Below are 23,579 nucleotides of genomic sequence, written 5' to 3' on the forward strand. Positions count from 1 at the left end.
ACCAGACGAAGGAGGGAATGATGCAGTACCATGCTTACTCCCCTCACTTGAGGAATCATCTTGGGCATCATTTTCAGTGTCACATAAATCACATTTATTTAAATGAGAATGAACCCTGGCTTCCCCACATTCAGAACACAGTCTATCTGGTAGTTCAGACATGTTAAACAGGCATAAACTTGATAACAAAGTACAAAAAACGTTTTAAAATAAAACCGTTACTGTCACTTTAAATTTTAAACTGAACACACTTTATTACTGCAATTGCGAAAAAGTATGAAGGAATTGTTCAAAATTCACCAAAATTTCACCACAGTGTCTTAAAGCCTTAAAAGTATTGCACACCAAATTTGGAAGCTTTAACCCTTAAAATAACGGAACCGGAGCCGTTTTTAACTTTAACCCCTTTACAGTCCCTGGTATCTGCTTTGCTGAGACCCAACCAAGCCCAAAGGGGAATACGATACCAAATGACGCCTTCAAAAAGTCTTTACTATGTATCAGAGCTCCTCACACATGCGACTGCATGTCATGCCTCTCAAAAACAAGTGCGCAATACCGGCGCGAAAATGAGGCTCTGTCTATGATTAGGGAAAGCCCCTAAAGAATAAGGTGTCTAAAACAGTGCCTGCCGATATTATTTTATCAAAATACCCAGATTAAATGATTCCTCAAGGCTAAATATGTGTAATATATGTCGATTTAGCCCAGAAAAAGTCTACAGTCTTAATAAGCCCTTGTGAAGCCCTTATTTACTTTCTGAATAAACATGGCTTACCGGATCCCATAGGGAAAATGACAGCTTCCAGCATTACATCGTCTTGTTAGAATGTGTCATACCTCAAGCAGCAAAAGACTGCTCACTGTTCCCCCAACTGAAGTTAATTCCTCTCAACAGTCCTGTGTGGAACAGCCATGGATTTTAGTAACGGTTGCTAAAATCATTTTCCTCATACAAACAGAAATCTTCATCTCTTTTCTGTTTCAGAGTAAATAGTACATACCAGCACTATTTTAAAATAACAAACTCTTGATTGAATAATAAAAACTACAGTTAAACACTAAAAAACTCTAAGCCATCTCCGTGGAGATGTTGCCTGTACAACGGCAAAGAGAATGACTGGGGTAGGCGGAGCCTAGGAGGGATCATGTGACCAGCTTTGCTGGGCTCTTTGCCATTTCCTGTTGGGGAAGAGAATATCCCACAAGTAAGGATGACGCCGTGGACCGGACACACCTATGTTGGAGAAAGAAGCATTTTCAGCCCCCGCGAGCCTAACAGCCCACAGGGAAAAAGTCAAATTTTAAGGTAAGAAAAAATGTTAAATTAAAATGCATTATCCCAAATATGAAACTGACTGTCTGAAAATAAGGAAAGTTGAACATTCTGAGTCAAGGCAAATAAATGTTTGAATACATATATTTAGAACTTTATAAACAAAGTGCCCAACCATAGCTAGGAGTGTCACAGAAAATAAGACTTACTTACCCCAGGACACTCATCTACATATAGCAGATAGCCAAACCAGTACTGAAACGAGAATCAGCAGAGGTAATGGTATATATAAGAGTATATCGTCGATCTGAAAAGGGAGGTAAGAGATGAATCTCTATGACCGATAACAGAGAACCTATGAAATAGACCCCTTAGAAGGAGATCACTGCATTCAAATAAGCAATACTCTCCTCACATCCCTCTGACATTCACTGCACGCTGAGAGGAAAACCGGGCTCCAACTTGCTGCGGATCGCATATCAACGTAGAATCTAGCACAAACTTACTTCACCACCTCCATCGGAGGCAAAGTTTGTAAAACTGAATTGTGGGTGTGGTGAGGGGTGTATTTATAGGCATTTTGAGGTTTGGGAAACTTTGCCCCTCCTGGTAGGAATGTATATCCCATACGTCACTAGCTCATGGACTCTTGCTAATTACATGAAAGAAATTATCTGCATTAACAAGTTTGTCATGACATTCATTACAAACAACAGCCGGAGGAACAGTTACCACAAGTTTACAACAAATACACTTAACTTTGGTAGATCCAGCATCAGGCAGCAATTTTCCAGAAGTATCTTCTGATTCAGGGTCAATCTGAGACATCTTGCAATATGTAATAGAAAAAACAACATATAAAGCAAAATTGATCAAATTCCTTAAATGACAGTTTCAGGAATGGGAAAAAATGCCAATGAACAAGCTTCTAGCAACCAGAAGCAAATAAACAATGAGACTTAAATAATGTGGAGACAATAATGACGCCCATATTTTTTAGCGCCAAAAAAGACGCCCACATTATTTGGTGCCTAAATGCTTTAAGCGCCAAAAATGACGCCACATCCGGTGACGCCGACATTTTTGGCGCAAAAACGTCAAAAAAATGACGCAACTTCCGGCGACAAGTATGAGGCCGGAAATGACAAAGAAAACTTTTGCGCCAAAACAGTCCGCGCCAAGAGTGACGCAATAAAATGAAGCATTTTCAGCCCCCGCGAGCCTAACAGCCCACAGGAAAAAAAGTCAAATTTTAAGGTAAGAAAAATTGATTATTCAAATGCATTATCCCAAATAATGAAACTGACTGTCTGAAATAAGGAATGTTGAACATCCTGAATCAAGGCAAATAAATGTTTAAACACATATATTTAGAACTTTATATAAAAGTGCCCAACCATAGCTTAGAGTGTCACAAAAATAAGACTTACTTACCCCAGGACACTCATCTACATGTAGTAGAAAGCCAAACCAGTACTGAAACGAGAATCAGTAGAGGTAATGGTATATATAAGAGTATATCGTCGATCTGAAAAGGGAGGTAAGAGATGAATCTCTACGACCGATAACAGAGAACCTATGAAATAGACCGCGTAGAAGGAGATCATTGAATTCAAACAGGCAATACTCTCTTCACATCCCTCTGACATTCACTGCACACTGAGAGGAAAACCGGGCTCCAGCCTGCTGCGAAGCGCATATCAATGAAGAATCAAGCACAAACTTACTTCACCACCTCCATGGGAGGCAAAGTTTGTAAAACTGATTTGTGGGTGTGGTGAGGGGTGTATTTATAGGCATTTTGAGGTTTGGGAAACTTTGCCCCTCCTGGTAGGATTGTATATCCCATACGTCACTAGCTCATGGACTCTTGCTAATTACATGAAATAAATGAAGATATGCATCCTGTAAATCTATTGTGGACATATAATGCCCTTGCTTAACAAAAGGCAGAATAGTCCTTATAGTTACCATTTTGAATGTTGGTATCCTTACATAACAATTCAATATCTTTAGATCCAGAACTAGTCTGAAGGAATTCTCCTTCTTTGGTACAATGAATAAATTTGAGTAAAACCCCAGACTCTGTTCCAGGACTGGAACTGGCACAATTACTCCAGCCAACTCTAGATCTGAAACACATTTCAGAAATGCCTGAGCCTTCACTGGGTTTATTGGAATGCGAGAGAGAAAAAATCTCTTCGCAGGCGGCCTTACCTTAAAACCTATTCTGTACCCTTGTGAAACAATGTTCTGAATCCAAAGACTGTGAATCGAATTGATCCAAATGTCTTTGAAAAATTGTAACCTGCCCCCTACCAGCTGTGCTGGAATGAGGGCCGCACCTTCATGTGGACTTGGGAGCTGGTTTTGACTTTCTAAAAGGCTTGGATTTATTCCAGATTGGAGAAGGTTTCCAAACAGAAACCGTTCCTTTAGGGGAAGGGTCAGGCTTCTGTTCCTTATTCTGACGAAAGGAACGAAAACGATTAGCAGCCCTATATTTACCTTTAGATTTTTTGTCCTGAGGCAAAAAAGTTCTTTTCCCCCCAGTAACAGTTGAAATAATAGAATCCAACTGGGAACCAAATAATGTATTACCTTGGAAAGAAAGAGAAAGCAAAGTTGACTTAGAAGACATATCTGCATTCCAAGAATTTTGGAAATCACTTTTAAACTGAATTGTGGGTGTAGTGAGGGGTGTATTTATAGGCATTTTAAGGTTTGGGAAACTTTGCCCCTCCTGGTAGGAATGTATATCCCCCATACGTCACTAGCTCATGGACTCTTGCTAATTACATGAAAGAAATGCGCAAAGACTTTTTTATATTTACACTTTGAGTCACCAGCTCCTACTGAGCATGTGAAAACATTCACAGAATATATGTTTATGCATTTGTGATTGGCTGATGGCTGTCACGTGATACAGAAGTAGTGGAAATAGACATAACTTTAAAGTTTGTCAGAAAAATTAAATCTACCACTCATTTGAAGTTTATCTTTTTATTATCCATTTGTTGATTGTGCAAATCTATTGGTCCTTTAAGGAATGTAATGCTACACACACACACACACACACACACAGTCCTCACCGTGAAAATGTTACACACATGCCAAAGCACATTGCCGAGTGGGGCATATTATGTATATAAAAAAATATATGTAAGAAATGCTGTAATATGTCCATATAGAAACATTTAAAAGCTAACACAAGGTTATTTTAAACTGTGTGCATGCATTAAGTGATATATGTGAAATCTACTAGTATGGTTTTAACCAGATAAGGGAAGGCAGGGATTTTACCCTGATGTTTCCAGGTAGAAGGTGGCTTTTTAGCACACAGTAATGAACGTTGTTTATAGGAATCTACATACAATTTCCAACCTTTTGGGAGTGAGCTTGATTTTGAAGATGCCATCTATATTAAAAGGGATATCTCACTAGGATAAGCAGTTTTCAAAGTGATAGTAAACTATCCCCTTTATAAAATCAGATCCGGAATGTAAGTGATAATTTAAATGGAGTTTAATTCATCAGTTGTAATAAAGATGCGCTACAACTTACTTTTTAATATAGATACGAAATTCAAATACCCCGTGCTCCGTCGCCCACTTCAAAAGTCAGTTTTTCTGTGAGCTTAAGGTTTATTGCCCAACCAGAGCTCTCCCCATATGGCACTTTTGTTGTAGCTATAGCGCTGATGGGAGAACAATTCAAACCTTTAGCTCACAGAATAACTGACTTTTGAAGTAAGTTATAGCGCATCGTCATTACAACTGATGAATTAAACTCCATCTAATATATCAGTTCACTAACATTCCAGATCTGATTTAATTAAGGATATTTTACCATCACTTTAAGCATATTTTTTTCCCCAATAATTAGTGAGAGAGTTAGAACATGCATCTCTTTAGTGAGAGGCTGAATCACTTTCTTTTCACTAAGTTTTTAATCTTATCTTGAACAAAAACAGAATTTATGTTTACCTGATAAATTTCTTTCTCCAACGGTGTGTCCGGTCCACGGCGTCATCCTTACTTGTGGGATATTCTCTTCCCCAACAGGAAATGGCAAAGAGCCCAGCAAAGCTGGTCACATGATCCCTCCTAGGCTCCGCCTACCCCAGTCATTCGACCGACGTTAAGGAGGAATATTAGCATAGGAGAAACCATATGGTACCGTGGTGACTGTAGTTAAAGAAAATAAATTATCAGACCTGATTAAAAAAAAACCAGGGCGGGCCGTGGGCCGGACACACCGTTGGAGAAAGAAATTTATCAGGTAAACATAAATTCTGTTTTCTCCAACATAGGTGTGTCCGGTCCACGGCGTCATCCTTACTTGTGGGAACCAATACCAAAGCTTTAGGACACGGATGAAGGGAGGGAGCAAATCAGGTCACCTAAATGGAAGGCACCACGGCTTGCAAAACCTTTCTCCCAAAAATAGCCTCAGAAGAAGCAAAAGTATCAAACTTGTAAAATTTGGTAAAAGTGTGCAGTGAAGACCAAGTCGCTGCCCTACATATCTGATCAACAGAAGCCTCGTTCTTGAAGGCCCATGTGGAAGCCACAGCCCTAGTGGAATGAGCTGTGATTCTTTCAGGAGGCTGCCGTCCGGCAGTCTCGTAAGCCAATCTGATGATGCTTTTAATCCAAAAAGAGAGAGAGGTAGAAGTTGCTTTTTGACCTCTCCTTTTACCTGAATAAACAACAAACAAGGAAGATGTTTGTCTAAAATCCTTTGTAGCATCTAAATAGAATTTTAGAGCGCGAACAACATCCAAATTGTGCAACAAACGTTCCTTCTTTGAAACTGGTTTCGGACACAGAGAAGGCACGATAATCTCCTGGTTAATGTTTTTGTTAGAAACAACTTTCGGAAGAAAACCAGGTTTAGTACGTAAAACCACCTTATCTGCATGGAACACCAGATAAGGAGGGGAACACTGCAGAGCAGATAATTCTGAAACTCTTCTAGCAGAAGAAATTGCAACTAAAAACAAAACTTTCCAAGATAATAACTTAATATCAACGGAATGTAAGGGTTCAAACGGAACCCCCTGAAGAACTGAAAGAACTAAATTGAGACTCCAAGGAGGAGTCAAAGGTTTGTAAACAGGCTTAATTCTAACCAAAGCCTGAACAAAGGCTTGAACATCTGGCACAGCTGCCAGCTTTTTGTGAAGTAACACCGACAAGGCAGAAATCTGTCCCTTCAGGGAACTTGCCGATAATCCTTTTTCCAATCCTTCTTGAAGGAAGGATAGAATCCTAGGAATCTTAACCTTGTCCCAAGGGAATCCTTTAGATTCACACCAACAGATATATTTTTTCCAAATTTTGTGGTAAATCTTTCTAGTTACAGGCTTTCTGGCCTGAACAAGAGTATCGATAACAGAATCTGAGAAACCTCGCTTCGATAAAATCAAGCGTTCAATCTCCAGGCAGTCAGCTGGAGTGAAACCAGATTCGGATGTTCGAACGGACCCTGAACAAGAAGGTCTCGTCTCAAAGGTAGCTTCCAAGGTGGAGCCGATGACATATTCACCAGATCTGCATACCAAGTCCTGCGTGGCCACGCAGGAGCTATCAAGATCACCGACGCCCTCTCCTGATTGATCCTGGCTACCAGCCTGGGAATGAGAGGAAACGGCGGAAACACATAAGCTAGTTTGAAGGTCCAAGGTGCTACTAGTGCATCCACTAGAGCCGCCTTGGGATCCCTGGATCTGGACCCGTAACAGGGAACTTTGAAGTTCTGACGAGAGGCCATTAGATCCATGTCTGGAATGCCCCACAGCTGAGTGACTAGGGCAAAGATTTCCGGATGGAGTTCCCACTCCCCCGGATGCAATGTCTGACGACTCAGAAAATCCGCTTCCCAATTTTCCACTCCCGGGATGTGGATAGCAGACAGGTGGCAGGAGTGAGACTCCGCCCATAGAATAATCTTGGTCACTTCCTCCATCGCTAGGGAACTCCTTGTTCCCCCCTGATGGTTGATGTACGCAACAGTCGTCATGTTGTCTGATTGAAACCGTATGAACTTGGTCCTTGCTAGCTGAGGCCAAGCCTTGAGAGCATTGAATATCGCTCTCAGTTCCAGAATATTTATCGGTAGAAGAGATTCTTCCCGAGACCAAAGACCCTGAGCTTTCAGGGATCCCCAGACCGCGCCCCAGCCCGTCAGACTGGCGTCGGTCGTGACAATGACCCACTCTGGTCTGCGGAATGTCATCCCTTGTGACAGGTTGTCCAGGGACAGCCACCAACGGAGTGAGTCTCTGGTCCTCTGATTTACTTGTATCTTTGGAGACAAGTCTGTATAGTCCCCATTCCACTGACTGAGCATGCACAGTTGTAATGGTCTTAGATGGATGCGCGCAAAAGGAACTATGTCCATTGCCGCTACCATCAACCCGATCACTTCCATGCACTGAGCTACGGAAGGAAGAGGAACGGAATGAAGAATCCGACAAGAGTCCAGAAGCTTTGTTATTCTGGCCTCTGTTAGAAAAATCCTCATTTCTGAGGAATCTATAATTGTTCCCAAGAAGGGAACCCTTGTTGACGGGGATAGAGAACTCTTTTCCACGTTCACTTTCCAGCCGTGAGATCTGAGAAAGGCCAGGACGATGTCCGTGTGAGCCTTTGCTCGAGGGAGGGACGACGCTTGAATCAGAATGTCGTCCAGGTAGGGTACTACTGCAATGCCCCTTGGTCTTAGCACCGCTAGAAGGGACCCTAGTACCTTGTGAAAATCCTTGGAGCAGTGGCTAATCCGAAAGGAAGCGCCACGAACTGGTAATGTTTGTCCAAGAATGCAAACCTTAGGAACCGATGATGTTCCTTGTGGATAGGAATATGTAGATACGCATCCTTTAAATCCACCGTGGTCATGAATTGACCTTCCTGGATGGAAGGAAGGATAGTTCGAATGGTTTCCATCTTGAACGATGGGACCTTGAGAAATTTGTTTAAGATCTTGAGATCTAGGATTGGTCTGAACGTTCCCTCTTTTTTGGGAACTATGAACAGATTGGAGTAGAACCCCATCCCTTGTTCTCTCAATGGAACAGGATGAATCACTCCCATTTTTAACAGGTCTTCTACACAATGTAAGAACGCCTGTCTTTTTATGTGGTCTGAAGACAACTGAGACCTGTGGAACCTCCCCCTTGGGGGAAGTCCCTTGAATTCCAGAAGATAACCCTGGGAGACTATTTCTAGCGCCCAAGGATCCAGAACATCTCTTGCCCAAGCCTGAGCGAAGAGAGAGAGTCTGCCCCCCACCAGATCCGGTCCCGGATCGGGGGCCAATATTTCATGCTGTCTTGGTAGCAGTGGCAGGTTTCTTGGCCTGCTTTCCCTTGTTCCAGCCTTGCATTGGTCTCCAAGCTGGCTTGGCCTGAGAAGTATTACCCTCTTGCTTAGAGGACGTAGCACCTTGGGCTGGTCCGTTTTTGCGAAAGGGACGAAAATTAGGTCTATTTTTTGCCTTGAAAGGCCGATCCTGAGGAAGGGCATGGCCCTTACCCCCAGTGATATCAGAGATAATCTCTTTCAAGTCAGGACCAAACAGCGTTTTCCCCTTGAAAGGAATGTTTAGTAGCTTGTTCTTGGAAGACGCATCAGCCGACCAAGATTTCAACCAAAGCGCTCTGCGCGCCACAATAGCAAACCCAGAATTCTTAGCCGCTAACTTAGCCAATTGCAAAGAGGCGTCTAGAGTGAAAGAATTAGCCAATTTGAGAGCATTGACTCTGTCCATAATCTCCTCATATGTACAACGGCAAAGAGAATGACTGGGGTAGGCGGAGCCTAGGAGGGATCATGTGACCAGCTTTGCTGGGCTCTTTGCCATTTCCTGTTGGGGAAGAGAATATCCCACAAGTAAGGATGACGCCGTGGACCGGACACACCTATGTTGGAGAAAAGTTAGACCTATATGTGCACAATGTATTATTTTTGAGGGGGGGGGGGGGGAATTCCTGTCTAGCAAAGCTGCCTACCCTGTATATTTTAGCAGTCAGTCTAATCAGACTATTAACACAATGATAAAAGATATTTAAAAAGTCTAAACATAAGACACTAAATGTCTTGCATAGTTTCCCCCTCAATCCTCATCACTTACTTTCACTCTGTCACGCAGGTTTTGTCCAAACACAAAAGACTGCTGGGAATCTTGCTCCTCTCGCACTGAGCTCTCACTGTCATCATTTATTCCAGAGTGATCAGAAAGAGGGTCACTATCCTAAAACAAAGAAACCCCAACATCAGGAGAGAGAGAAGAAAAAAAAGGGGAAAAAAAGGGAGCTTCCCCATTACATTCTTTTGCTATTGGATGGCCCAGTATTTCAGTTAAGAAATGAATGACCCTCTTCTAGCTTTAGAGAATCCTACAATTCCAAATACTAGTTAGAAGGCCAAAATAAGATAGAAGTAACAAAAACAATTTATGTAAGAACTTACCTGATAAATTCATTTCTTTCATATTGGCAAGAGTCCATGAGCTAGTGATGTATGGGATATACAATCCTACCAGGAGGGGCAAAGTTTCCCAAACATCAAAATGCCTATAAATACACCCCTCACCACACCCACAATTCAGTTTAATGAATAGCCAAGCAATGGGGTGATAAAGAAAGGAGTAAGAAGGATCAACAAAGGAATTTGGAAAAAATTGTGCTTTATACAAAAAAATCATAACCACCATAAAAAAGGGTGGGCCTCATGGACTCTTGCCAATATGAAAGAAATGAATTTATCAGGTAAATTCTTACATAAATTATGTTTTCTTTCATGTAATTGGCAAGAGTCCATGAGCTAGTGACGTATGGGATAGCAATACCCAAGATGTGGAACTCCACGCTAGAGTCACTAGAGAGGGAGGGATAAAAATAAAAACAGCCATTTTTCGCTGAAAAATAAATCCACAACCCAGAATATAAGTTTATTCTCATGATGAAAAGAAAAAACTTAAAACATAAGCAGAAGAATCAAACTGAAACAGCTGCCTGAAGAACATTTCTACCAAAAACTGCTTCCGAAGAAGCGAATACATCAAAACGGTAGAATTTAGTAAATATATGCAAAGAAAACCAGGTTGAGGCTTTGCAAATCTGATCAACTGAAGCTTCATTCTTAAAAGCCCACAAAGTGGAGACTGATCTAATAGAATGAGCTGTAATTCTCTGAGGCAGGGCTTAACCCGACCCCAAATAAGCTGAATGAATCAAAAGCTTTAACCACGAAGCCAAGGAAACGGCAGAAGCCTTCTGACCTTTCCTCTAGAACCAGAAAAGACAACAAATAGACTAGAAGTCTTCCTGAAATCTTTAGTAGCTTCAACATATTATTTCAAACTCTTACCACATCCAAAGAATGTAAGGATTTCTCCAAAGAATTCTTAGGATTAGGACACAAGAAAAGGACAAAATTGTATCTTTTAATGTTGTTAGAATTTACAACCTTAGGTAAGAATTTAAATGAAGTCCGCAAAACCACCTAATCCTGATGAAAAATCAGAAAAAGAGATTCACAAGAAAGAGCAGATAATTCAGAAACTCTTCTAGCAGAAGAGATGGCCAAAAGGAACAACACTTTCCAAGAAAGTAGTTTAATGTCCAAAGAATGCATAGGCTCAAATGGAGGTGCCTGTAAAGCCTTCAAAACCAAATTAAGACTCCAAGGAGGAGAGAATGAATTAATTAATGACAGGCTTGATACAAACCAAAGCCTGTACAAAACAGTGAATATCAGGAAGCTTAAGCAATCTTTCTGTGAAATTAGACAGAAAGAGCAGAGATTTGTCCTTTCAAGGAACTTGCAGACAAAACCTTATCCAAACCATCCTGAAGAAACTGCAAAATTGTAGGAATTCTAAAAGAATGTCAAACGAATTTATAAGAACACCATGAATATAAGTCTTCCAAACTCGATAATGAATCTTCCTAGAAACAGATTTACGAGCCTGTAACATAGTATTAATCATTGAGTCAGAGAAACCTCTATGACTAAGCACTAGGCGTTCAATTTCCATACCTTCAAATTTAAGGATTTGAAATTCTGATGGATGGAAGAGGCCAAGGTTGGCAGGTGGACATCCGAACAAGATCCGCATACCAAAACCTGTGAGGCCATGCTGGAGCTACCAGCAATACAAATGACTGTTCCATGATGATTTTGGATATCACTCTTGGAAGAAGAGCTAGAGGCAGAAAAATATAAGCAGGTTGGCAACACCAAGGAAGTGTCAACGCATCCACTGCTTCCGCCTGAAGAACCCTGGACCTGGACAAGTACCCGGTTTAGATGAGAAGCCACCAGATCTATTTCTTGAAGACCCCACATCTAAACAATCTGAGAAAACACATCTGGATGGAGAGACCACTCCCCCGAATGTAAAGTCTGACGGCTGAGATAATCCGCTTCCCAATTGTCTACACCTGGGCTATACAACAAAAATTAGACAAGAGCTGGATTCCATCCAAGAAAGTATTCAAGATACTTCTTTCATAGCTAGGGGACAGTCCCACCCTGATGATGGACATATGCCACAGCTGTGATATTGTCTGTCTGAGAACAAATGAACGGTTCTCTCTTTAACAGAGGCCAAGCCTGAAGAACCCTGAAAATTGCACGGAGTTCCAAAATATTGATTGGTAATCTCGCCTCTTGAGATTTCCAAACCCCTTGTGCTATCAGAGATCCCCAAACAGCTCCCCAACCTGAAAAGACTTGCATCTGTTGTGATCACAGTCTAGGTTGGATGAACCAAAGAGGCCTCTAGAACTATACGATGGTTTTCTAACCACCAAGTCAGAGATAATCGAACATTGGGATTTATGGATATTAATTGTGATATCATTGTATAATCCCAGCACCATTGATTCAGCATACAAAGCTGGAGAGGTCTCGCATGAAAACGACCAAAAGGAAGTATGTCCGATGCTGCAGTCATGAAACCTAAAACTTCCATGCACATAGCTACTGAAAGGAATAATAGAGACTGAAGGTTCCGACAAAGTGAAACCAATTTAAATTGTCTCTTGTCTGTTAAAGACAGAGTCATGGATACTGAATCTATCCGGAAACCTAAAAAGGTGACCCTTGTCTGAGGAATCAAGGAACTTTTTGGTAAATTGATCCTCCAACCATGTCTATGAAGAAACAACAGTAGTTAATTTGTGTGAAATTCTGCAGAACTTAAAGACTGAGCAAGTACCAAGATATCGTCCAAATAAGGAAAAACTGCAATACCCCACTCTCTGATAACAGAGTAGGACACCGAGAACCCTGAAAAGATTCCTAGAGCCGTCGCTATTCCAAAAAGGAAGAGCAACAATTGGTACTGCTTGTCTAAAAAAAAGAGAATCTCAGAAACTGATAGCAATCTGGATGAATCAAAATATGAAGATATGCATCCTGCAAGTATATTGTGGGCATATAATGCCCTTGCTGAACAAAAGGCAGAATAGACCTTATAATCACCATTTTGAAAACTGGTACTCTTACATATCGATTCAAAATGTTTAGATCCAAAACTGGTGTGAATGAATTTTCTCTCTTTGGGACAATGAATAGATTTGAATAAAACCCCAGACCCTGTTCCCGAAACGGAACTGGCATGATTACCCCAGATAACTCCAGGGCTGAAACACACTCCTGGAAAGCCCGAGCCTTAACTGGGTTTACTGGAATGTGTGAGAGAAAAAAAAACTTCAAGCGGCCTTACTCTGAATCCTATTCTGTACCCCTGAGAGACAATTCTCTGAATCCAATGATTTTGGACCGAATTGATCCAAACATCTTAGAAAAAGTCTTAATCTGCCCCCTACCAACTGAGCTGGAATAAGAGCCGCACCTTCATACGGACTTGGGGGCTGGCTTTGATTTCTTAAATGGCTTGGATTTATTCCAATTTGAAGAAGGCTTACAATTGGAAACAGATTCCTTGGGGAAGAATTAGATTTCTGTTCCTTATTAAAGAATGAAAATGGTTAGAAGCTTTAAATTTACCCTTAGATCTTAATCTTGAGGCAAAAAAACTCCCTCCCCCCCAGTGACAGTTGAAATTATTGAATCCAACTGTTGAACCAAATAATTTATTACCTTGGAAGGAAAGAAATAGCAATCTCGACTTAGAAGTCATATCAGCATTCCAAGATTTAAACCACAAAGCTCTTCTAGCTAAAATAGCTAAAGACCTAGATTTAACATCAATTTTGATAATATAAAAAAATGGCATCACAAATTAAATTATTAGCATGTTGAATCTAGTTAACATTGCTAGACAAATCATGATCCGATACTTGTTGCGCTAAAGTTCCAACCAAAAGGTTGAAGCAGCTGCATCAATAGCCAAAGAAATTGCAGGCCTAAGAAAAAGACCTGAAAATAAACTTTCCTTAGATAAGATACAAGTTTCCTATCTAAAGGATCTTAAAAGAAATACTATTTTCCATAGGAATAGTAGTAAGTTTAGCAAGAGTAGAGATAGCCCCAACTTTGGGGATTTTTTCCCAAAACTCCAATCTAACTGCTGGAAAAGGATACAATTTTTAAACCCTTAAAGGAGGAATAAAAGAAGTACCAGGCCTATTCCATTCCTTAGAAATCATATCAGAAATAGCATCAGGAACTGAAAAAAACTCTGGAATAACCACAGGAGGTTTATAAACAGAATTTAAACGTTTACTAGTTTTAATATCAATATCCAATATAATCAACACTTCTTCCACAAAGTACGAATGTACTCCATTTTAAATAAATAACAGAATTTATGTTTACCTGATAAATTACTTTCTCCAACGGTGTGTCCGGTCCACGGCGTCATCCTTACTTGTGGGATATTCTCTTCCCCAACAGGAAATGGCAAAGAGCCCAGCAAAGCTGGTCACATGATCCCTCCTAGGCTCCGCCTTCCCCAGTCATTCGACCGACGTAAAGGAGGAATATTTGCATAGGAGAAATCATATGATACCGTGGTGACTGTAGTTAAAGAAAATAAATCATCAGACCTGATTAAAAAACCAGGGCGGGCCGTGGACCGGACACACCGTTGGAGAAAGTAATTTATCAGGTAAACATAAATTCTGTTTTCTCCAACATAGGTGTGTCCGGTCCACGGCGTCATCCTTACTTGTGGGAACCAATACCAAAGCTTTAGGACACGGATGATGGGAGGGAGCAAATCAGGTCACCTAGATGGAAGGCACCACGGTTTGCAAAACCTTTCTCCCAAAAATAGCCTCAGAAGAAGCAAAAGTATCAAATTTGTAAAAGTTGGTAAAAGTGTGCAGTGAAGACCAAGTCGCTGCCTTATATATCTGATCAACAGAAGCCTCGTTCTTAAAGGCCCATGTGGAAGTCACGGCCCTAGTGGAATGAGCTGTGATTCTTTCGGGAGGCTGCCGTCCGGCAGTCTCATAAGCCAATCTGATGATGCTTTTAAGCCAAAAAGATAGAGAGGTAGAAGTTGCTTTTTGACCTCTCCTTTTACCAGAATAAACAACAAACAAGGAAGATGTTTGTCTGAAATCCTTTGTAGCATCTAAATAGAATTTTAGAGCACGGACAACGTCCAAATTGTGTAACAAACGTTCCTTCTATGAAACTGGATTCGGACACAAAGAAGGTACAACTATCTCCTGGTTAATATTTTTGTTGGAAACAACCTTCGGAAGAAAACCAGGCTCAGTACGTAAAACCACCTTATCTGCATGGACCAGATAGGGCGGAGAACACTGCAGAGCAGATAACTCAGAAACTCTTCTAGCGGAAGAAATTGCAACCTAAAACAAAACTTTCCAAGATAATAACTTAATATCTACGGAATGTAAGGGTTCAAACGGAACCCCTTGAAGAACTGAAAGAACTAGATTAAGACTCCAGGGAAGAGTCAAAGGTCTGTAAACAGGCTTGATTCTAACCAGAGCCTGAACAAACGCTTAAACGTCTGGCACAGCTGCCAGCCTTTTGTGAAGTAAAACAGATAAAGCAGAGATCTGTCCCTTCAGAGAACTCGCAGAAAATCCTTTCTCCAAACCTTCTTGTAGAAAGGAAAGAATCTTAGGAATTGTCTATCTTGTTCCATGGGAATCCTTTAGATTCACACCAACAGATATATTTTTTCCATATATAATGGTAAATTTTTATAGTTACAGGCTTTCTAGCCTGAATAAGTATCTATTACAGAATCTGAAAACCCACGCTTTGATAAAATCAAGCGTTCAAACTCCAAGCAGTCAGTTGGAGGAAAACCAGATTCGGATGTTCGAATGGACCCTGAATAAGAAGGTCCTGTCTCAAAGGTAGCTTCCATGGTGGAGCCGATGACACATTCACCAGGTCTGCAAACCAAGTCCTGCGTGGCCACACAGGAACTATCAAGGTCACCGAAGCCCTCTCCAGATTGATCCTGGCTACCAGCCTGGGAATGAGAGGAAACGGTGGGAATACATAAGCTAGGTTGAAGATCCAAGGCGCTACTATTGTATCCAATAGTCGCCTTGGGATCCCTGGATTTGGACCCGTAACAAGGGACCATGAAGTTCTGACGAGAGGCCATCAGAACCATGTCTGGAATGCCCCATAATTGAGTTATTTGGGCAAAGATTTCCAGATGGAGTTCCCACTCCCCCGGATGCTCCTCCATCGCCATGGAACTCCTTGTTACGCCCTGATGGTTGATATATGTAACAGTCGTCATGATGTCTGATTGAAACCTTATGAATTTGGCCTTTGCTAGTCGAGGCCAAGCCTTGAGAGCATTGAATATCGCTCTCAGTTCCATTATGTTTATCGGGAGAAGAGAGTCTTCCCGAAACCATAGACCCTGAGTTTTCAGGGGTTCCCAGACCGCGCCCCAGCCCACCAGACTGGTGTCGGTCGTGACAATGACCTACTCTGGTCTGCGGAAGCTCATTCCCTGTGACAGGTTGTCCAGGGTCAGCCACCAACGGAGTGAATCTCTGGTTATTTGATCTACTTGTATCGTCGGAGACAAGTCTGTATAATCCCCATTCCACTGTCTGAGCATGCACAGGTGCAATGGTCTTAGATGAATTCGTGCAAAAGGAACTATGTCCATTGCCGCAACCATCAAACCTATTACTTCCATGGACTGCGCTATGGAAGGAAGAAGAACAGAATGAAGTACCTGACAAGAGCTTAGAAGTTTTGATTTTCTGGCCTCTGTCAGAAAAACCTTAATTTCTAAGGAAACTATTATTGTTCCCAAGAAGGGAACTCTTGTTGACGGGGACAGAGAACTTTTTTTCTATGTTCACTTTCCACCTGTGAGATCTGAGAAAGGCTAGGACAATGTCCGTATGAGCCCTTGCTTTTGACAGAGACGACACTTGAATCAGGATGTCGTCCAAGTAAGGTACTACTGCAATGCCCCTTGGTCTTAGCACCGCTAGAAGGGACCCTAGTACCCTTGTGAAAATCCTTGGAGCAGTGGCTAATCCGAATGGAAGTGCCACAGGTAATGCTTGTCCAGAAAGGCGAACCTTAGGAACCGAAAATGTTCCTTGTGGATAGGAATACGTAGGTACGCATCCTTTAAGTCCACCGTGGTCATGAATTGACCTTCCTGGATGGTAGGAAGAATCGTTCGAATGGTTTCCATTTTGAATGATGAAACCCTTAGAATCTTGTTTAGAATCTTGAGATCTAAAATAGGTCTGAATGTTCCCTCTTTTTTGGGAATTATGAACAGGTTGGAGTAAAAACCCATCCCTTGTTCTCCTAATGGAACAGGATGAATCACTCCCATGCTTAACAGGTCTTCTACACAGTGTAAGAATGCCTGTTCGAAGATAATTGAGACCCGTGGAACCTTCCCCTTGGGGGTAGTTCCCTGAATTCCAGGAGATAACCTTGAGAAACTATTTCTAGCGCCCAAGGATCCTGAACATCTCTTGCCCCAGCCTGAGCAGAGAGAGAAAGTCTGCCCCCCACCAGATCCTTCCCAGATCGGGGGCCAACACTTCATGCTGTTTTGGTAGCAGTGGCAGGTGACTTGGCCTGCTTACCCTTGTTCCAGCCTTGCATCGGCCTCCAGGCTGGCTTGGTTTGAGAAGTATTACCCTCTTGCTTAGAGGGTGTAGAATTTGAGGCTGGTCCGTTTCTGCGAAAGGGACGAAAATTTGGCTTCTTTTTAGCCTTAAAAGACCTATCCAGAGGAAGGGCGTGGCCCTTTCCCGCAGTGATGTCTGAAATAATCTCTTTCAAGTCAGGGCCAAACAGTGTTTTACCCTTGAAAGGGATGTTAAGCAAAAGCGCTCTGCGCGCCACGATAGCAAACCCTGAATTATTCGCCGCTAATCTAGCTAATTGCAAAGCGGCATCTAAAATAAAAAAGAGTTAGCCAATTTAAGAGCTTGAACTCTGTCCAAAACCTCCTCGTACGAAGATTCTTTATTGAGCGACTTTTCTAGTTCTTCGAACCAGAAACACGCAGCTGTAGTGACAGGAACAATGCATGAAATTGGTTGTAGAAGGTAACCTTGCTGAACAAACATCTTTTTAATCAAACCCTCTAACCTTTAATCCATAGGATCTTGAAAGCACAACTATCTTCTATAGGAATAGAAGTGCGTTTGTTTAGAGTAGAAACCGCCCCCTCGACCTTGGGGACTGTATGCTATAAGTCCTTTCTGGGGTCGACTATAGGAACTAATTTCTTAAATATAGGGGGAGGACAAAAGGTATGTCGGGCCTTTCCCACTCCTTATTTACTATGTCCGCCACCCGCTTGGGTATAGGAAAAACATCGGGGGGCACCGGAACCTCTAGGAACTTGTCCATCTTACCTAATTTCTCTGGAATGACCAAATTTTCACAATCATCCAGAGTAGATAATACCTCCTTAAGTAGTGCGTGGAGATGTTGAAATTTAAATTTAAAAGATACAATATCAGGTTCTGCTTGTTGAGAAATTTTCCCTGAATCTGAAATTTCTCCCTCAGACAAAACCTCCCTCCTGGCCCCTTCAGATAGGTGTGAGGGTATGTCAGAACAGATATCATCAGCGTCCTCTTGCTCTTCAGTGTTTAAAACAGAGCAATCACGCTTTCTCTGATAAGTAGGCATTTTGGAAAAAATGCATGCAATAGAATTATCCATTACAGCCATTAATTGTTGTATGGTAATAAGTATTGGCGCACTAGATGTACTAGGGGCCTCTTATGTGGGCAAAACTGGTGTAGACACAGAAGGGGATGATGCAGTACCATGCTTACTCCCCTCATTAGAGGAATCATCTTGGGCAATATCATATCTATGGCATTATTATCCCTACTTTGTTTGGACATTATGACACAAATATATCACATATATTTAAATGGGGAGACACATTGGCTTTCATACACATAGAACATCGTTATCTGATGGTTCAGACATGTTAAACAGGCTTAAACTTGTCAACAAAGCACAAAAAACGTTTTACAATAAAACCGTTACTGTCCCTTTAAATTTCAAACTGAACACACTTTATTACTGAATATGTGAAAAAGTATGAAGGAATTGTTCAAATTTCACCAAAATTTCAGCTTTAACCCTTAAAATAACGGAACCGGAGCCGTTTTTACATTTAACCCCTATACAGTCCCAGGTATCTGCTTTGCTGAGACCCAACCAAGCCCAGAGGGGAATACGATACCAAATGATGCCTTTTATAAGCTTTTTCAGTGGTTCTTAGCTCCTCACACATGCATCTGCATGCCATGCTTTCCAAAAACAACTGCGCATTAGAGGCGCGAAAAACAGAATTTATGTTTACCTGATAAATTACTTTCTCCAACGGTGTGTCCGGTCCACGGCGTCATCCTTACTTGTGGGATATTCTCTTCCCCAACAGGAAATGGCAAAGAGCCCAGCAAAGCTGGTCACATGATCCCTCCTAGGCTCCGCCTACCCCAGTCATTCGACCGACGTTAAGGAGGAATATTTGCATAGGAGAAACCATATGATACCGTGGTGACTGTAGTTAAAGAAAATAAAATATCAGACCTGATTAAAAAACCAGGGCGGGCCGTGGACCGGACACACCATTGGAGAAAGTAATTTATCAGGTAAACATAAATTCTGTTTTCTCCAACATAGGTGTGTCCGGTCCACGGCGTCATCCTTACTTGTGGGAACCAATACCAAAGCTTTAGGACACGGATGAAGGGAGGGAGCAAATCAGGTCACCTAAATGGAAGGCACCACGGCTTGCAAAACCTTTCTCCCAAAAATAGCCTCAGAAGAAGCAAAAGTATCAAACTTGTAAAATTTGGTAAAAGTGTGCAGTGAAGACCAAGTCGCTGCCCTACATATCTGATCAACAGAAGCCTCGTTCTTGAAGGCCCATGTGGAAGCCACAGCCCTAGTGGAATGAGCTGTGATTCTTTCAGGAGGCTGCCGTCCGGCAGTCTCGTAAACCAATCTGATGATGCTTTTAATCCAAAAAGAGAGAGAGGTAGAAGTTGCTTTTTGACCTCTCCTTTTACCAGAATAAACAACCAACAAGGAAGATGTTTGTCTAAAATCCTTTGTAGCATCTAAATAGAATTTTAGAGCGCGAACAACATCCAAATTGTGCAACAAACGTTCCTTCTTCGAAACTGGTTTCGGACACAAAGAAGGCACGACTATCTCCTGGTTAATGTTTTTGTTAGAAACAACTTTTGGAAGAAAACCAGGTTTAGTACGTAAAACCACCTTATCTGCATGGAACACCAGATAAGGAGGAGAACACTGCAGAGCAGATAATTCTGAAACTCTTCTAGCAGAAGAAATTGCAACCAAAAACAAAACTTTCCAAGATAATAACTTAATATCAACGGAATGTAAGGGTTCAAACGGAACCCCCTGAAGAACTGAAAGAACTAAGTTGAGACTCCAAGGAGGAGTCAAAGGTTTGTAAACAGGCTTGATTCTAACCAGAGCCTGAACAAAGGCTTGAACATCTGGCACAGCTGCCAGCTTTTTGTGAAGTAACACAGACAAGGCAGAAATCTGTCCCTTCAAGGAACTTGCAGATAATCCTTTCTCCAATCCTTCTTGAAGAAAGGATAGAATCTTAGGAATTTTTACCTTGTCCCAAGGGAATCCTTTAGATTCACACCAACAGATATATTTTTTCCATATTTTGTGGTAAATTTTTCTAGTTACAGGCTTTCTGGCCTGAACAAGAGTATCAATAACAGAATCTGAGAACCCTCGTTTTGATAAGATCAAGCGTTCAATCTCCAAGCAGTCAGTTGGAGTGAAACCAGATTCGGATGTCCGAACGGACCTTGAACAAGAAGGTCTCGTCTCAAAGGTAGCTTCCATGGTGGAGCCGATGACATATTCACCAGATCTGCATACCAAGTCCTGCGTGGCCACGCAGGAGCTATCAAGATCACCGATGCCCTCTCCTGATTGATCCTGGCTACCAGCCTGGGGATGAGAGGAAACGGCGGGAATACATAAGCTAGTTTGAAGGTCCAAGGTGCTACTAGTGCATCTACTAGAGTCGCCTTGGGATCCCTGGATCTGGACCCGTAGCAAGGAACCTTGAAGTTCTGCCGAGAGGCCATCAGATCCATGTCTGGAATGCCCCACAGTTGAGTAATTTGGGCAAAGATTTCCGGATGGAGTTCCCACTCCCCCGGATGTAATGTCTGACGACTCAGAAAATCCGCTTCCCAATTTTCCACTCCTGGGATGTGGATTGCAGACAGGTGGCAGGAGTGAGTCTCCGCCCATTGAATGATTTTGGTCACTTCTTCCATCGCCAGGGAACTCCTTGTTCCCCCCTGATGGTTGATGTACGCAACAGTCGTCATGTTGTCTGATTGAAACCGTATGAACTTGGCCTTTGCTAGCTGAGGCCAAGCCTTGAGAGCATTGAATATCGCTCTCAGTTCCAGAATATTTATCGGTAGAAGAGATTCTTCCCGAGACCAAAGACCCTGAGCTTTCAGGGATCCCCAGACCGCGCCCCAGCCCATCAGACTGGCGTCGGTCGTGACAATGACCCACTCTGGTCTGCGGAAGGTCATCCCTTGTGACAGGTTGTCCAGGGACAGCCACCAACGGAGTGAGTCTCTGGTCCTCTGATTTACTTGTATCTTCGGAGACAAGTCTGTATAGTCCCCATTCCACTGACTGAGCATGCACAGTTGTAATGGTCTTAGATGAATGCGCGCAAAAGGAACTATGTCCATTGCCGCTACCATCAAACCTATTACTTCCATGCACTGCGCTATGGAAGGAAGAGGAACGGAATGAAGTGTTTGACAAGAGTTTAGAAGTTTTGTTTTTCTGACCTCTGTCAGAAAAATCCTCATTTCTAAGGAGTCTATTATTGTTCCCAAGAAGGGAACCCTTGTCGACGGAGATAGAGAACTCTTCTCCACGTTCACTTTCCATCCGTGAGATCTGAGAAAGGCCAGGACTATGTCCGTGTGAGCCTTTGCTTGAGGAAGGGACGACGTTTGAATCAGAATGTCGTCCAAGTAAGGTACTACTGCAATGCCCCTTGGTCTTAGCACCGCTAGAAGGGACCCTAGTACCTTTGTGAAAATCCTTGGAGCAGTGGCTAATCCGAAAGGAAGCGCCACGAACTGGTAATGCTTGTCCAGGAATGCGAACCTTAGGAACCGATGATGTTCCTTGTGGATAGGAATATGTAGATACGCATCCTTTAAATCCACCGTGGTCATGAATTGACCTTCCTGGATGGAAGGAAGAATTGTTCGAATGGTTTCCATTTTGAACGATGGAACCTTGAGAAACTTGCTTAAGATCTTGAGATCTAAGATTGGTCTGAACGTTCCCTCTTTTTTGGGAACTATGAACAGATTGGAGTAGAACCCCATCCCTTGTTCTCCTAATGGAACAGGATGAATCACTCCCATTTTCAACAGGTCTTCTACACAATGTAAGAATGCCTGTCTCTTTATGTGGTCTGAAGACAATTGAGACCTGTGGAACCCCCCCTTGGGGGAAGCCCCTTGAATTCCAGAAGATAACCTTGGGAGACTATTTCTAGTGCCCAAGGATCCAGAACATCTCTTGCCCAAGCCTGAGCGAAGAGAGAGAGTCTGCCCCCCACCAGATCCGGTCCCGGATCGGGGGCCAACATTTCATGCTGTCTTGGTAGCAGTGGCAGGTTTCTTGGCCTGCTTTCCCTTGTTCCAGCCTTGCATTGGTCTCCAGGCTGGCTTGGCTTGAGAAGTATTACCCTCTTGCTTAGAGGACGTAGCACTTGGGGCTGGTCCGTTTCTACGAAAGGGACGAAAATTAGGTTTATTTTTGGCCTTGAAAGACCTATCCTGAGGAAGGGCGTGGCCCTTACCCCCAGTGATATCAGAGATAATCTCTTTCAAGTCAGGGCCAAACAGCGTTTTCCCCTCGAAAGGAATGTTAAGGAGTTTGTTCTTGGAAGACGCATCCGCTGACCAAGATTTCAACCAAAGCGCTCTACGCGCCACAATAGCAAACCCAGAATTCTTCGCCGCTAACCTAGCCAATTGCAAAGTGGCGTCTAGGGTGAAAGAATTAGCCAATTTGAGAGCACGGATTCTGTCCATAATCTCCTCATAAGGAGGAGAATCACTATCGATCGCCTTTACTAGCTCATCGAACCAGAAACACGCGGCTGTAGTGACAGGGACAATGCATGAAATTGGTTGTAGAAGGTAACCTTGCTGAACAAACATCTTTTTAAGCAAACCTTCTAATTTTTTATCCATAGGATCTTTGAAAGCACAACTATCTTCTATGGGTATAGTGGTGCGTTTGTTTAAAGTAGAAACCGCTCCCTCGACCTTGGGGACAGTCTGCCATAAGTCCTTTCTAGGGTCGACCATAGGAAACAATTTTTTAAATATGGGGGGAGGGACGAAAGGAATACCGGGCCTTTCCCATTCTTTATTTACAATGTCCGCCACCCGCTTGGGTATAGGAAAAGCTTCTGGGAGCCCCGGGACCTCTAGGAACTTGCACATTTTACATAGTTTCTCTGGGATGATCAAATTCTCACAATCATCCAGAGTGGATAATACCTCCTTAAGCAGAGCGCGGAGATGTTCCAACTTAAATTTAAATGTAATCACATCGGGTTCAGCTTGTTGAGAAATTTTCCCTGAATCTGAAATTTCTCCCTCAGACAAAACCTCCCTGGCCCCCTCAGACTGGTGTAGGGGCATTTCAGAACCATTATCATCAGCGTCCTCATGCTCTTCAGTATCTAAAACAGAGCAGTCGCGCTTACGCTGATAAGTGGGCATTTTGGCTAAAATCTTTTTGATAGAATT

The 23,579-nt window shown here is 42.4% G+C and overlaps 1 protein-coding gene across 1 annotated transcript in view; it reads right to left on the bottom strand.

Moving 5' to 3' along the window:
- RANBP3 (RAN binding protein 3) overlaps window positions 1-23,579 on the bottom strand; it is a 554,440-nt gene that overhangs the window by 221,320 nt on the left and 309,541 nt on the right. The window contains exon 9 of the mRNA XM_053703046.1: window positions 9,413-9,532. Coding sequence (XP_053559021.1) covers window positions 9,413-9,532 — 120 coding nt within the window. The remainder of the gene's footprint in view (window positions 1-9,412; window positions 9,533-23,579) is intronic.

The sequence above is a fragment of the Bombina bombina genome, chromosome 2, assembly GCF_027579735.1.
Source record: "Bombina bombina isolate aBomBom1 chromosome 2, aBomBom1.pri, whole genome shotgun sequence".
In the NCBI taxonomy this organism is placed as follows: domain Eukaryota; kingdom Metazoa; phylum Chordata; class Amphibia; order Anura; family Bombinatoridae; genus Bombina; species Bombina bombina.